General features: G+C 43.2%; 2 protein-coding genes across 2 annotated transcripts; both read left to right on the top strand.

Annotated features, from left to right (window-relative positions):
• The first annotated feature begins 5,951 nt into the window (after positions 1–5,951).
• Positions 5,952–11,216, top strand: LOC124707958. Its single transcript, XM_047239651.1, has 3 exons — positions 5,952–7,191; positions 8,288–8,397; positions 11,107–11,216. The coding sequence occupies exons 1-2, from the start codon at positions 5,952–5,954 to the stop codon at positions 8,371–8,373; spliced, it is 1,326 nt and encodes a 441-aa protein (XP_047095607.1). The 3' UTR covers positions 8,374–8,397; positions 11,107–11,216.
• Positions 11,217–12,975: 1,759 nt separating this feature from the next.
• LOC124648709 lies at positions 12,976–15,295 on the top strand. The gene is made up of 2 exons (XM_047188424.1): positions 12,976–14,212; positions 15,197–15,295. The coding sequence occupies exons 1-2, from the start codon at positions 12,976–12,978 to the stop codon at positions 15,286–15,288; spliced, it is 1,329 nt and encodes a 442-aa protein (XP_047044380.1). The 3' UTR covers positions 15,289–15,295.
• The last annotated feature ends 1,476 nt before the right edge of the window (positions 15,296–16,771 follow it).

Raw genomic sequence — 16,771 nt, forward strand, 5'->3', positions numbered from 1 at the left:
CGGATGTTCGGGGATCAACCTCGTGTTGGTTTTTAGGCCCTGTCTAGGATCGGCTTACGGTCACCGTGCGCGAGCGCGAGGCCCAATCTGGAGTAGGATGATCCGATTATGCGGTGAAAACCCTAAATCGTCGTAGATCTCATTAGCTTTACCTTGATCAAGCAGGACCACCATATATTCGGACACCCCGTCTGAATGATGGGTGGATCGGCTCTTTGAGCCGATTCACGGGATAACCTGAGAGCCGATCGAGGCTCGTATTTAACGTTTACGTGTGTGCCCTGCAGGAAACTAAGCGAGGCATCATCCACACCTTCTCGACCAGGTATAGGTCAGGTGGCACGCCCTGTGATAAACATCGGCGCGTGCGACCAGGAGGCTTTGCGGGCCGTCGCTCAGAGGGACTGGGGCCAGCCGCAGCCCTAGTTGTTCCCGGCTCTACCGTGTTGCCCGTCTCTGCCCGCCAGGGGGTTTCTGACGTCAACAAAGGCAAAGGATGAAGAGAATCAGTATAAGCAGATCTTTGGATGTGATGCTGGATCTCTTCCCTTTAGATATTTAGGTATCCCTATCCATTATAGAAAACTAAGAAACTCTGACTGGTATCCAGTTGAGACACGGTTTGAAAGCAAACTGTGATGCTGGAAAGGAAAATTATTGTCTTATGGAGATAGATTGGTCCTTATTAATTCAGTTTTAATTAGTTTACTTATGTTCATGTTATCCTTTCTAGAGATACCTGTTGGGGTAAGGAAACGATTGGATTTCTATAGATCTAGTTTTTCTGGCAATCTGATGAAAATAAGAAAAAATATAGGCTTACAAAATGGAATATTGTCTGTCGGCCTAAAGATCAAGGTGGCTTAGGTATTGAGGTACTCGAACTCAAAAACAAATGCTTATTGATTAAATGGCTCTTTAAGTTGCTTAATGAGGATGGGGTGTGGCAGGAGTTGTTACACAATAAATACTTAAGACACAAGACCTTCTCGGCAGTACAACCTAAGCGCACAGATTCTTCCTTCTGGAAGGGTTTAATGCGAGTGAAGGAGGAGTTTTTAATAGAGGTTTCTTTAAAATTGGAAATGAAATGAACACTCGTTTCTGGGAAGATACTTGGTTAGGGCAAACCCCTCTAGCGAATCAATACCCGTCGTTATATAATATTGTGCGTCACAAAAATATAACGGTAGCTCATGTGTTAGCTCAAACTCCGTGAATATTAGTTTTAGACGGGCGCTGTTGGGAAACAAATGGAATTTATGGCTAGAGTTAAGCCAAAAACTAATGAAGGTAAATCTAAATGATGAGCAGGATCGTTTTGTTTGGGGTTTGACAACCAATGGTAGGTTTACGATAAAATCTATGTATGAGGATCTTATGAGTGATCACACCCCATACCCGAGAAAATACTTGTGGAAAGTTAAAATCCCTTTAAAAATAAGAATATTCATGTGGTTCCTTAGTAACAAGGTCCTATTAACTAAATACTCCCTCCGGTCCTAAATATAAGCCATATAGTTTTTGGCACGGAAATTAAGAAACACACATTTTGGAAAAATTACACCATGTTTGGCTAGGATTAACCCTAGGCAATTAACGTGAGCTAATAGAGGACTTTGCATAAGCTAAGAAAACATAATAAAATCACTAAAAATATTTTCCATACAAGTGGGGCAACCTCGTAAACCTTATATTCTGGAATTTTTCTCAAAACACTATATATGGCTTATATTTAGGAACAGAGGGAGTATAATTTAGCTAAACGGAATTGGAACGGATGTATGAAGTGTGTTTTTTGTGGGGAACAGGAAACCGTCGAACATCTGTTCATTGAGTGTCCATTAGCTAAACTTTTTTGGTGTACGATTAATTTCACTTTTGATCTTTCACCTCCAACCAATATTACAAATATGTTTGGTAATTGGTTAAATGGAGTAGATAGACAATCTAAAGCTTTCATCCGTATTGGGGTTTCTGCTTTATGTTGGTCTATTTGAAGGGCAAGAAATGATATTATCTTTAACAAAAAACAATCTTTTCATTACTTGCAGGTTATTCATATGATGGCACACTGGGTTCAACTATGGGCTCTCCTTTCGCCGGAGGGACAGCGGGATGCCATGGTTTCTGGATGCACACGTCTCCAGATGATCGCTCAGGATATCTTGTGTCAGGCTGGTTGGCGTCATACTAGGAGGCTACAGTGATGTGTAGTTTTACTATGCTCTTTTTGTTCCGCTGGTTGATTTTTGTATCAACTGTAGGCGGTGATTGAGGTGTGAGAGTTGTAAGACTAAGTATTACTATTTTTTAATAAAAGGCCGTGTGCATCATCATGATGCAGAAGCCAGGGTTAAACTCCCCATTTCGAAAAAGCAATAAAATAAGTCCTTAGTCATTTATCGCTTGAAGGAGATGCCTTATTTGGATCAAGGTAATAAGAGAGTTGTTAATGTTGTCCACAAATACCCTTCCTTTAGATTAGGCTCGTAATAATTTATAGAAATTAAGTGCAACAATTTGCCAACATGTTTTAAGGAAACATCCATTGAAACCATATGGTCTTGGAGCCTTATCAATTGGATTTTTCTTTACTAAATTATCAATTTCCTATTTGGAGAATGGTGAAGATATGCTAGATAAACCTGGCGGAGGAGTGAAGAGGGAGGCAAGATCAAATTTCAGTTTGTGAGCATCCGAAATTCCAAGCCTTAGATTGTAAGCTTGAAATAATCTGTGTGCCTTTTCATCATGATCTTCAGAAATGTTTGCATCTTCTTTAGTAATAGAGTCAACATAATTCCTTCTACGTCTTTCGGTTGCAACCCTGTGATTTTTTTGTATTTTCATCACCATATTTTATCCATCTCCCGTGCATCTGTTTTTCTAATACTCCCGCTTGTAAGATTGCAATCTAGAAATACGAGCTTTAAGAAATTTTCTAAAATACCATTCATGTGTGGTAAGAGTTCTCAATTGTTCCAAAGAATCAATTTGAGAAAGTACCATCTAGCAATTTTCAATTAACCTAGATAATTTGGAGGTCGATTTAATCCATCTTTTAAGAGCCCTCTCACATTTTATAGCTTGGCATTCAAAGCCGGTGTGGGATTAGAGTTTCTTGCTTGTATTTGCCAATCAACTTTGACAGTTTCCATGAAACCAGGATGCTGAATCCAAAAGTTTCCAAATCTAAAAAGCTTGCTTCTCGATATTTTAGTTTGAATTAATATCTAGCAGGGTACATGATCTGAGACATGCCTAGACAAAGCTTGGTATGCAGTGTTCGGAAAAGAAGATGTTACATTCTTTGAAGTGAGAAACCAATCAAGACGCTCAAGCAGTGGGTCTACTTGGACATTACTCCAGATGTAGCTAGCACCCTTTGAAGGAAAATCCACCAAATTTTGAGGTCTGATGATGTTGTTGAATGTGAACATGTCCTCACTATCACCAACCAGTTCACCTCTAAGTTTGTTTAGAAAGTTGGCGATCCACAAAATGCACAAAGTTTTCTGGTCCTTGAGAGTTGTTGTCATTCCAAGGATGTGGGATTCACTCTAAATGCAAACTATTCTAGATGTTATATATTCCTAGGAAGGCACCAATATACTTGAGTTTGTTAGTGACCTCATGCCCTAGCACTGTCTAATGAAATCTTGAATCCAAAGAACTAATGCGTGCCAGTATTGCAGTTTTCAAAAATATCAATGGTCCCACTGATGTAGCAAAGATTCTCATGTTGGCCACAAAACCATTATGCATCGTTGAAGTGAACTTACTAGGATCATCACCTACATTACACCAACATGAAATAAATTCACACTGGTATATTATTTAAATTCGCAGGACATAGGAAATTTAATTAAATTTTCAATATTTACTATATTTAAATAACACACGCAAAAAAAAACAGAAAAGAGTAGCATTGGGTGTTAGCACATGCCAAAACATGGGCTTCAATGCAACTATGCTCAATAAGTTTGGAACCAACTCACAGAGTTGCTCCTTTTCTTAATTGCTAATCCACAAAATTAAAAACAAGAAACAAACATTGAGTGTTAAAATTTTCCAAAACATGGGATTTACTTAATCCCTATTGATGTGATCGTAAACCTACATTATTGCTTATGCATTGACTACATGTTTAACAAATCATATAGAAACCCAATCACAACTCATTCATCCATCAAATTCCAGGGTTTGTAGGCATGGAAATCACACCGAAAGAGAGCACCATCCTAACACAAACAAATTGCGTTGATACATGGGGTAAATGTTTCATACACACTAGCTATCCGTACCAACTACATCTAGTTTTGCAGCTAAGCACCTCTCTTATCATCATCACATGAACCCTAACTAAACCTCTAACCGCATTGACGCGAGCGGCGGAGCAGAGCATCTCATAAGCAACTACACGAGGGGTGACACACTTACTGCAATGTGAAGGACACATTCGTCCCATCTGCGGAGGTGCTGATCATAGGCCATCGTGACCTTGATCGAGGTCCACATTCGTCGTCCTCATCAACATCCTAAAGGTGAACATGAAACTCATAAAAACGAAATAGCCCGCACAAGATCAAGGTAGATGGACAACAAGGGCTAAAAATGAAATACAAATGAAAATGAGGGCCTTTCCCTGATTTTCATCGGCGTGCCTGCTAGAAGAACCTAAGGCACACTTCTTTTCGGCTTCTAATCCGGCTTCGAGGTCGGGGACAGCCGAAGCCCGAAAGAAGTCTCCGGCTTAAACCGAGCTTATTTCCACCGTTAAGCTGCCTTCATGTGTATTTCCAGAATCCGGGTCGGAGGTGTTTCTCCAGAGTTTCCCGAGCTTCTGCGTTTACAACCCGAAGCGGTATATGAAATTGCCCATCTTTTTCTCTTCAAATTACAGCTCGTGCCACCGCCCAGAGTACCACCAGGGATGGAAAGAAAAGAAAATGAAAAAAAAAGGCAAAACGAATCGGTACGCCCGGCCGCACCACCCCGCATCGTTCCCAGGCGACGGGGCGATAGGGTTTCTCCCACCGCCGCCGCCGCGCTGCTCCCCCCCCCCCCACGCCGCCGCGTGCTCCCCGCCGCCGCCGGTGCTGCTCCCCCGCCGCCGGCGCCTCCCCCCGCTTCTCCGCCTCATCTCCATCCCGCTCGGCGTCTGAAGTCCCCCCTGGAGGTCCTGCCTGTCCGCCCGAAGACGACGGTTCCGTCCGCCTTCGCCGCTCGTACCTCCGCCTCCGCCGCGCCTAGCTTCGCCTCCGACGCTTGATGTTCTTTGTTGCACCGATTTCTTTCCATTTTGTCCTCTGTTGCACATCCTATATTACTTCCAAGATCTGATGTTCTTTGTTGCACATCCTATATTACTTCCAAAATTGTAGAAGCCCAAAAGAAGTGTCCAGTGGGGCTTCTAGGAGCTTCTCCCCACTACCGTTTCTCCCTACCGATTCCTAGAAGCGGGCTTCTCCATAAGCTTAAGCCGAAAAGAAGTCAGCCTAAGTTGCTAATACTTCTGGTTTTTAAGGACTTTTTTTTTTGCAAAATTACTGATCCATCGTGGCAGACACATGTGCGTTCCGTGCTGGTTTGGCTAATTTGCACCATGCTGATCATTATTTGTACCCGAAAACACATTTTGGACCTACTTTTACTGAACTGCACGTGCTGGACAACTATTTGTACCGCACTACCGCGGGTCTAATTGTTATTTTTTCTTTTCCTTTTGAAGAAACTGAAACAGGCGTCAATGAACTTTGATGAAGTCACCCTCACCTGTCGTCTTCTCGGGTGACTCGACGAACAAGGCTCCTCCTTTTGCCAGAAGCTTACAGAGCAGCATGGACCGAGTCCATGTGCGCCCAAACCCTCCTTTTCCCCTAATCCATCGGCCATCGCCACTACGGCATCCCTCCCAAACACCGTATCATCGGCTCCTCCAAAGCAAAATGCCCCTCCTGCTCCGACGCCTCGCCGCCGTCGTCCCGGTGTCCCTGCGCCGCTCCCTCTGCACGGCGGCCTCGCCCTCGCCCTCTCACCCTCCGTGGACCATGCTCTACAACAGGCCGGCGCTGAACGAGTCAGGGGCGCCGCCGCCGCCACCGGGCGCGCGCGCGTCCCTCGACCACTTCGAAGCCTCGTTGGTCACGCAGCTCTCCGTCCCTGCCCACCTCGTCGACCCCGACGGGGACGCCACGGGCTTCCTCGGCGGCACCGTCTGCGCCGCGAGCTCCGACGGCCTTCTCCTCCTCGACTTCGACGACGCCCGCCAGTTCCGGCACAGCTGGCTACACGAGTTCTACGCGGCCGGCGGCCCCGTCGAGCCGGACGCGTCGCGCTTCGTCTGCAACCCTCTCAGCGGCCAGCTGTTCCGCCTCCCTGCCCCGGGCATGGCCGTCTCAAAGATGGGCACGCCCTTCGGCCTGCTCACCGACTCCTCCGACGGCTCCCACGGCGGCCCGCCTGATAGATACGTGGTCGCTCAGCTCTGCCGCGGCGGGTGCGGGGAACTGGGGAGCCGCAGAGTCGTGCGCCGGTTCCTGTCGGAAACAGGGGCGTGGGACGAGCAGGAGCTGGTCGGGCCGTCCACTGTCCCGGCTGGGCGGAAAATGTGCATCGACCTGAAGCACGAGGTGGTGGCCTTCGGCGGCCGGCTTTGGTGGGCCGACGTGAAATGGGGCGTCTGCTCCGTCGACCCGTTCAGCGACCAGCCGGAGCACCGCTTCGTCGAGCTGCCCCAGGGCAGCGTGCTGCCTGACCTGGCTGGCATGGCGGGGACCTCCACGCTGGGCAGGTACCGGCGTGTGGGGGTCAGTGAGGGGAAGCTGCGCTACATCGAGGTGTCCAACACCAGGAATCCATTCGTGGTCAGCTCGTTTTCGCTCGACGAAGAGGGCAGCTGCTGGACGCTGGATTACAAGATAAAAGCTACCTCAATCTTGCCCCAAGGTTTCGAACAGTTGGAACACAACATACCCTGTATTGCTGCCATCGATCCGTTCAATGCCAACTTTGTGTACCTCAACTATGGCCCTCGCATTGTTCTTGTTCTGGACATGGCTAAGGGGAAAAACTTGGGAGGGTTTTTTCTTCCAGAAAGAATCGGCTGTCAAACCTTGTGCCCCTCTGGTTTCCTTGTGCCCTGCATGCTCCCGACATGGCTTGAATCAAGCCATATCCCTTGTGCAGGTATATACAGTATGATTCTTTAGTACGCTTCTATGATACATTGGATTTGGATATTGAAGCGCTCGTGTTTGCTCTGTTATAATTGTTAGAGTTCATATGCATTTATTTAAATTTCTGTGCATGGCATGAATTGTTTTTGTTGATAGAAACCAACTGTATGTGTATTCAAGTTTCTGAAACAAGTGATCCATCCTTTATCAGTGATATCTTAAGTTTTGAAATCATGTGCTTGGAACCTTGTGCAAAGCATGAATTATTTTGTTGATAGAAACCAATTGTAGTTGTATTGAAGTTTCTGAAATGAATGTTTCGTCTATCATCAGTGGTAACTCAAATGCTATGGAGACTTTTGTTACCCATAGGCTCACATAGACTTCTGGAATAACTTTACTGTTATTGGCAGCAAGCTTGATACCTTGGATATTAAAGCCCTCATCTTTGCCCTGGTATAACTTTTAGATTGCACATATATTTGCTTGCATTGATTTTAAAATCATGTGCATAGCATGAACTGTTTTGTTGATAGAACCAATTGTTTGTATACCGAAGTTTCTGAAATGAGTGATTTATTTATCACCAGTGGTATCTTAAATATTATGGAGACTTATATAACCATAGTCTCATAAACTTCTGAAATAACACCGTTATTGGCAGTAAGTTTGATACGTTTAATAAAGCCCTCAGATTGCAGATGTACTGTTTACGTTGCTTTTGGAATCATGTGCTTGGGACCATGTGCCTAGCATGAATTGTTTCGCCGATATAAACCAACTGCATTTGAATTGAAGTTTCGGTGCTATCTTAAGTTGTGGAGGCTTTTGTTGCCCACAGGCTTATAGACTTCTGAGGTATTTGGCATTGCCAAAAGATCTGATTTTTTTTTTTTGTATTTCTATGAGATTCTGATATTTGTTGTGATGCAAAAAGTGTTGTGCTCATTTTGCCAACGTATACCTATGCAATTGTCCTGTTAAATGCCTAACTGTTTATAAAGGGGTACTCTTTGTAAATTCATTTCTTGCTATAACTAAGGAACAAATATGTCTCTCCTTCTGTGTCATTTTTTGCATATAATTTACATATAAAATAATTGAAGGATCCCTTTCGAGCAAGAAGACGAGTTGCAAAAGGAACACTTTGGCAGGCATGCTGGTTCGTGCAGACAGAGATCAGAAAAAATGAAGTGTGCCAGCTAACTTATCTGTGGTACTTTCTCTTAACTCTTTTTTTAGGTACTCTTCTTGTTCATCCGATATTGGATATGTCCCATTTTTTCTTGTATTCGTGATTATGCATTTCTCTTGTGCGGCTTGTGCAATGTGTTACTTGAAGAAACATGTAGCTTTGGTCATGTCTCCAACTTCCAAGTCACTATGTTGAGCTAGTTATCTTAATTGTCCAGCTTATGATACAATACTATTGGCATCCTTAATTTGAACTCTTTTAGTTGTATTATTTTTATTTACATATGGCTGTGGGAAAATATATGACAGGTTTCTCATTTATGGATTGTATACTTTAACTGTTACATGTCGACATGCTACATTTTTTTCAGCGGAATGGAGAAAAAAAGAATGCTGCTTGAATATGTTTTTCTCCTACTGTCTTCAGTGATAGGGTTATTACATGATCTGTTGACTCTGTTCTACTCAAATACCTGGCTTGCCTTTTCACCATGATAAGATTTTGTCCTTCACTAATTATTATCCTGAAATGTTATCACCTAATAAAGAGTGAGCTGATTTATGTACTACTTTTTACCAAGTGAGCATACTGTAAATTGACTCTTATCATCAAACTTGAATTATTAGCAAGTACTTTATCAACAAAAGTATCTGTGAAGATGTTCGAGGATTTTCCGCAGATTGTCTAGCATGGACTATTTTTCTGGTAGACCAACTGTAATTGTACTGAAGTCTGAAGTTTCTGAAGGGAGAGTAATCCATTAATCAGTGCGAACGCTAAAATACTTGTTAGACTTAATTATTAATTGCACATGGGCTCATGCATTTCTGAAGTGAATCGACCATTATTAGCTTTGTTTTGTAGAATATCAGCGGTGGATTTGGTATTACTAGACAATCTGATGTATTTTGTTGATTGCGTTGGTATTGGATTATCTGTCATATAAAAATGCATTTGCTTATTTAATTATTATTATCAACGTGTATCAATACAAGTACCCTTTTAAATGTCTAAAATGTGTTTCCCAACTCATTTTTTTGCCATAGTTAACACACATAAGACTGCTCTTGTTCTGTGTCATTATTTTTGAAGTTCTTGCATCTATAACATAAGTGAAGGAATCCCTTCAAGCAAGAACACCAAATGCAAAAGGAAGACTTCACAGATATGCTGGTTCATGTAGATAGAGACTGGAAAATTGAGATCGCGCTAACTTATCTGTGATATTTTCTCTTAAGTAGCTCTTTCTTGTTTGGGTAACCTTCTTGTTCCGTTCGATATTGGTTATGTCTCATTCTTTCTCGTTTCATGGTTCTGCATTCCTCTTATACCGCCCGTGTAATATGTGCTTGAACAAGTAGTTTTCGACTATTGATTCGCGAAAAAAGTAGTTTTGGACTGTTTGTCATTTTTCTAGGTCATTATTGAACTGGTTATCTTAACTGTCCAAAAAATGTTCGAGAATGATTGTCAAACATTTAGGGTCCGTTCGGTGTGCGGGAATTTTGCAGGAATTTTATGGGTGAAGATTCCGCCGGAATATTTTCCTAGAGGTGCGTTCGGTCTGTAGGAATCGGCCTAGTCCATTCCTTCGGAAAGTCTAGCTCTCCTGTACTTTTCACGGGAAAAATAACATCTACCCAAATCGAAGGAAAAGCCTGGACGTCTCTTGGTTTCGTGGATGGCCGAGGCAGGATGCTCTGGCGTTGACAGATGTGTGAATTAAATAAAGCTTCTATGTGCTATGGACCATGTGATGACTTGCAAATCCTTCCTGAGTCTGAATAAAATAATATTAAACAGTGCTCCATTACAGTTCCCAGTTTCCGACTGAACCAAAAGTTTACTCTGTCCAGAACACGTCAAAATGTTTTCATTCCTGTGTTTCAGAAGACCGTAGGTTCACACATTACGCTCCAGCCCATTCCTATACAGTTTTCTGGTCCTATGTTTTGGATTCCCTCAAACCGAACGCAGCCTTATACTGCAATATTACCGTTGTCCTTTATTCCAACTCTTTTTAGTCGAATCGTGTTGAGTTACATATGGCTGCCAGAATATGATGGCGTCTTATTTCTTCACCGAATACTCAAACTGTGGCAGATTACATCATTGAATAGTTTATTTTCTTCAAGCATGCTACATTTGTTAGAAAAATAATGCATGCTGCTTGAATGTGCTCTTTGCTCATCAGTCTTTAATGCTTGGTACAGAATTATTGTGAACTACCTGGCCTGACTTATCCCAATAATCCCATACATAAAATCAGGAAAAGGCTAAAAAAAGGATACCTTACCTTTTTCACATTGATAAGCTTTTTTCTTCTTCTAAGATTGGCATTGATAAGCTTTATTCTGTCGCTAGTCACTATCATGAACTTTTACGACGAAATCAAGATTGAAGTGAAGTACTCCTTCGGTCCATAAAATAGATGTCTTAGATTTGTCTAAATATGGATGTATCTATACACTAAATAGTGTCTTCATAATATATTTATGGACAGAGGTAGTATGTTGTTTGCTAGTGTATCTTAATCTGTATCAAGTAACCTAACTGTTTATTTTATCCAACAATGGGCAGTAACATTTGGTTTAGATTTTTGCTGCATTTGAGATTTACGAAACAGACATACAAATATTGCTGACTTGCTGTCCAACTAGCATTTTAGAAAAGCATCTGAGAATATCTTCAGGTATTTTTGTTTACTGATTCTACTCTTTTGCCTTGCAGGTTTCTTAAGATTGACCAACAAGTTGGTTGATGGTGGCACTGAAAGATAGGAACTCCATTTTGAAGAAATTCTGGGACAATTTTGGGCCTGTTCCATTTGCTGATATGCTCCCTGAACCTTTCTTTTGGCAAAAAAAAATAAAAATGCATGGATGTTTTTATATTTTTTTGGAATTGACTTAAGTGCTCACCTGCTGAATAGACTGACAGCATTTTGTCGTCAATTAGGATGGAACAATCAAAAAATGCATTTGCAAGAATCATGCCCATCTCCTCTGCAAATATTGTTCCACCTCGTAATGTTTAGTTCTCATCAGCCTCGCTTCGCTCATGATCCTTTTTTTGAAGTTCGAACCATCAAAATCTGGAAACTATTTGTCAGATTGTATTGGTGCATTGCTTATCCGCATGTTGATTGGGGCATAGGCAATCTGATATAAGGGAAAAAAAATCCTACATCCAGGTCTGCCTGGGCTGGCCCGGGGCGTTGGACATTTTTCCTTCTTATTTTGTTGATTTGAAGATTTGGCACCGCTCTTACCTGGTAATTTTGGTAAATCACATAATTTTGGTAATTTTTACGATAAAACGCAACGTAATGGCCCTGGGCCTAATTGAATTCTGGCTCTGTAACGCAAAGGACAACAATATGCATTTTAGCATTTCTCATTTCAAGTTATGTGAATTTCCGATGATCTTTTTACGATAAACATCAGCTCTCAGAAAACGGCAACCTTAACATTTGTAAGCATATCTTAACATCTCAATGGGTTGAACTTAGTATTTAAACACTAACCAGAAAAAAGAAAAGAAAAAATTAGCCTATAAAGCTACCACAAACTCGAAAAGGAAAACCAAAAGAAAAATAGCTTGCCTCCCGCAAAGCATCTTCTGTAAAGCCATATATGGAAAATTTTAAGATGCAGCTATAAATTTAAGATGACATGTAAATTTAAGATGCACCTATATGGAAAAAAGACATGTTTCTAAAAAATACATACAAATGAATATCCACTAATAATATTTCAGAACAAAAAAGCTTTCGGTGGGACGGAGAAAAAATCCGACCGACTTGTTAATAGCAAATCCGATTTAATTTGGGCTCTAAGCATATCACTTTAGCCACCATTTTCTGTTATACTCAATTGAAACAACTTACAAATCTACTCATCAAAGCATCTCCAACCGCGTCCCAAAATCGTTCTCCAAAAAGATTTAGGGAGCGTCTAACGTTTGAACTTCCCTAGCCGCGTTCCCTAAATCCTATTTTCATCTGGCGCGTCTCAATACAGTATCCAGCGTCCTGAGCCCATCCTCGCTACATAGAGGACGCCGAACAAAACAAAAACGCGTTGCTTTGAGCTTTTCTTTCACGCCGTGCGTCCTGTTCGTCACCCCCACCCCTCCACCGCCGCTTGAATCGTCGACCACTTTAGCTGCGTGGGTTTCTACCTGTTAGTGACAATAATGTTCATGCTTAGTTGCAATATGATCCTGTAGAGCATTTATGGAGGCTCAAAGGAGAGGCATCAACTACGCCTTGATCCAGCCCAACTTCTATTTACTTTGTTGCTTGTTAACATTTAATTTGGAGAATATGTTGTCAAACATATTTATTTATTTTAAGTAAAATCATAAAAAAAATAGGAGACGCTTTTGAGGGAATTCAAACATACAGCCGGCCGGGTCAAAAAAGAAAAAGGCAGAGGAAAGAAAATGTACGTGGACCAAGCTCACGACACTTGTGCACAGGTCTAGGCGTCTGGCATTTCTGTCGCGTGAACCAACTCCACTGCAACACCACTCGCTCTCCAAATTCACACCCAAACCCTCTTCCAGTCTAGACCAAATCGCCGCATCCTCGCCAAGATGCTCCGCCGCCTGTCCGGTGCCATCGCCGGCGGCCTCCGCCGCTCCCTCTCCACGGCCGCGTCGCGCTCGCGCCCGCCGTGGGCCCTGGTCCAGCTCACGTCGGTGGACGACTCAGGGGCGCCGGCGCCGGGCGCGTCCTTCCACCTCGACGAGCCCCCGTTCGTCACCAACCTCACCGTCCCCGCCCACTTCGTCCACCCGCGCCCCCTCCCCGACCCCAAGACCGGCAAGTACGGCTTCGTCTCGGGCCAAGTCGGCGCCATAAGCAGCGACGGCTTCCTCCTCGTGCGCTTCTGGGAAGCCCGCTACGACATCCCCGCCATCGCCGGCGACGACGACGAAGAATCCTCCCTAGCCTCCGCGCTGCTCGGCCTGTCCTTGGCCGATATGGACATTAATCCTGAAGGCTCGCGCTTCATCTGCAACCCGCTCAGCGGCGAGCTGTACCGCCTCCCGGACCTCGACGGCACCAAGAGGACAACCATGTACCACCACCTCGGCCTCCTCACCCAAGCCGAAGCCGGCCAAGGACCGCCTGCCCGGTACGCGGTGGCTGAGATGTTCTCTCTCGGAGACAGAGGCCAGGACGAGGGCGGATTCGTCATGCGCCGGTTTCTGTCCGAGACAGGGAAGTGGGACAAGCTGGTGGGCTTGCCATCCCCTTTGCCAGCAGCTGGGCGGCGGATGGCCATCGGCACCGCCGTGGTGGCTTTCGGCGACCGGCTGTGGTGGGTGGACGAGAGCTGGGGCGCCGTCTCGGTGGATCCGCTCAGCGACCGCCCCGAGCTCTGCTTCACCGAGCTGCCCAGAGGAAGCGTGCTGCCTGACCTGGAGGGCATGGTGCTGACGAGGAAACTTGGCAGGTACCGGCGCATGGGGGTCAGCGAGGGGAAGATGCGCTACGTCGAGGTGTCCAAGGAGAAGCCTTTTGTGATCAGCTCCTTCTCGCTCGACGACGGGGGCAGCTCCTGGACGCTGGACCACGAGGTGGCGTTTCTCCACACTTGGATGGACGAGCGCAACCAGTTTGCACCCTTGAAGGAGATGCCGGCGATTGGGGCCATTGACCCACTCAACTCCAATGTGGTCTACCTCGTCTGCGGCGACCAACTTGTCGGCGTGGACATGGTTAACAAGAAGCTTACCGGCAGTTCTCGACTGGATGTACCTGAATTCCCCCTTCTACCATGTGTGCTCCCAGATTGGCTGGAAACAAGCCAAATTCCTTATGCAGGTAATTTCCACAGCTCCTTGTGTGTTGCTTGTTTGAATCATGTGCACTGAACTTATGTTACATTGGACACATTCCATTTAAACCTGCCTTCTGAAATGATGTGCTTGGAGGCTTGTGTACACTGCCGGCCCCTCTGTATATAAATTGTGCTAGAATTTCGTGTGAATTGAGATGAATTTGGGTTAGAGAAGTAGTGTTTGGATCCTTTGTATTGTGGTTCTACCACTACTAGATACAAAAGGAGTAGAAGTGCAGTCACGGTAGGAACAATAGGCTGCAGGAGTAGAGGCAAGTGAAAGAGCCGGTTCTAGTCTGTTTGTCCCAATCTGCCCTTTACATCACAATGGGCCATGTCCCATCCTAGTGGCCGCCATGGTGTATGTCATTTGTGATTACGCTTTTGTTGGATCTAGATATACATATGGAGAGATTATCAGCACATGAACTTTGTATTGGTAGATAAAGGTTACCCCTTCTGTATTCTTTACCAACACATCAATTTTGTATTGCCAAGTATCAAATTTATGTCTGTGTTTAATTGTTTATATAATTAAAACATTCTTCCAATATACACTGCTTTCCTGCCATGTGCAGAGCTAGATGCCATCTTTGCTGCACCACTCCTTCCCTCTCAATGCCACTCATTGGAGCTTGTATGCTACTTTGTATTATCATTTCATTGTTGTCCAAATTTTCTTTTTTTCTAAATATAGTGTAATGTTGTATCTTTGTTTCTGGATTTTAATATGGTCGCACACGTATTGTGTATTAGGACATCCTAGGGAACATGGTGTTTTTATTATTATTGATTTGATTGGTTATTCGAATCCCTATCACTCTATTGCATTTCTTTCATGTAATTATTGCAAAGGTATATCAGCTCAGTACTATTGTTCAATGTATTTGTTATGCCATTTCATGGCTCTGTGCAGACAAATGTTTACCTTGTTTTGATTGTTTAACCTCTTGTTTTCATGATTGAAGGTTTGAGCAAGAAGACTACTGCCAAAAGGGAGGTTTCGCCAGATGCGGACAAAAAGGACACTCTACATGTAAAAGTAGAGCTGATGAAATGAAGTGTACCAGGTATTTTGGTAGTTTCTCACAACTATCTCTCCTTGTATCATACATTATTTATGACATTTCATTCCACTTAAAATGTTTACAATTTGTTACTTCGAATTAACAGAAGTACTATTTGGTGCATTTGTCTGCCGGCTGCCATATAGTATTGTGTAGTACTATTTTGTGATTCACTAGTCATGACTCGTTATTTCAAAAAAAAATGGGGGGGGGGGTGTGAAAAATCATAATGTTTATTAGAGCTTAGTACATGTACATACCGAGTATTTTCATAATAAGCCATTGTCTTTCATCACTGCAAATATTATCACCAACTGATCTTGCCTAAACTGAACCAGGCTCTTGCTACTTTATAAAATGAGCATTTCGTAATTTTTATTGCAACAGAAAATAGAAAATAAACAACGCATGTTGCAATGTTCAGATGGCACCTCATTTTTGTCATTGTTTCAAACCAATGTGGATGTGGATCTTCTTGTGTTGCTGTTTACTTCTGAACCCATGCTTCTGTTTAGTTGTATTTATATTGAGCCCAGGAAACAAATGGGGAGGAACATCTATTGTTTATGTCCAGCATTCTCTCCATATGAGTATTCGTATGTCCCTAGTGTATATTTCTTGTTAAGGAACTGTTGCAATGAGATTGGTGAGACTCATGTTTATGTTTACAACTTGTTTTGCAGGTTTCTAAGACTTGTAAGAGAAGAGTTGTTCTGGCAAACTAGGAAACTGATGGTGGTAGTTTTCCGAACTCTCGTTTTGGGGAAATTCTGTGAGAAGTCAGGGTTTGTTAGAATTTGTTGGTGCACTTGCTCGATGACAATTTGGGGAAATCTGGGAAATGTTTTACTTATTCTGCCTTTGCTTGTTCACCTCTTGAGCTTTAGTAGAACGGCTAGATTCTGTCAGCAGTTCAGCATGGATTGACAGTCAACAACAACATCATGTCCTTTTAACTTTGAATGGATCAGTAACTTTTAGAAGTTACAACTATGAATTTCATGGACTAGACTGTTCTGGGATCTTGTTATTATCAACAACTCCGTATTATATATCATTGTGGAATCTAGAACCTTATTTTAACTTGAGAACGCTTGCTCTGAATTGACTGGGTCTGTAAGATTAAACCAATGTGTTCTTGCATTGTTATTCGACCTGGAGTCTAGTTTAATCCCTGGCATTGACATGTTGAGAAGAACTTTTGGTTCAAACTCTTCTGAAGTGTGGATATTTGGAGTCCTTTCGTACTCTGCAATGGGCGTGTATGCTCCATGCCAGTTCTTTTTTACCTGGATGCGAGCTACTGTAGGATGGTCCGCTGGTGATCGTGTAGTGTCTTTCATGTGTAAAAATTGTCCAATTTAGTGCTTTCTTGTGTTAAACATATGTATTAGATGGTTTTGGCTGTAGGTATGGAGGAGTCCTCCACCCTACCGTGCTGTTTCTCTCCTCCGTATCCCTCTCTATCTCTGTAAC

This window comes from Lolium rigidum, chromosome 4, assembly GCF_022539505.1.
Source record: "Lolium rigidum isolate FL_2022 chromosome 4, APGP_CSIRO_Lrig_0.1, whole genome shotgun sequence".
Taxonomy (NCBI): domain Eukaryota; kingdom Viridiplantae; phylum Streptophyta; class Magnoliopsida; order Poales; family Poaceae; genus Lolium; species Lolium rigidum.

Coding starts and splice junctions, on each gene's coding strand:
- LOC124707958 (XM_047239651.1), top strand. CDS start 5,952: ATGCCCCTCCTGCTCCGACGCCTCGCCGCCGTCGTCCCGGTGTCCCTG. Junction 7,192..8,287: donor AAGCCATATCCCTTGTGCAG/GTATATACAGTA, acceptor AAATAATTGAAG/GATCCCTTTCGAGCAAGAAG.
- LOC124648709 (XM_047188424.1), top strand. CDS start 12,976: ATGCTCCGCCGCCTGTCCGGTGCCATCGCCGGCGGCCTCCGCCGCTCC. Junction 14,213..15,196: donor AAGCCAAATTCCTTATGCAG/GTAATTTCCACA, acceptor TCATGATTGAAG/GTTTGAGCAAGAAGACTACT.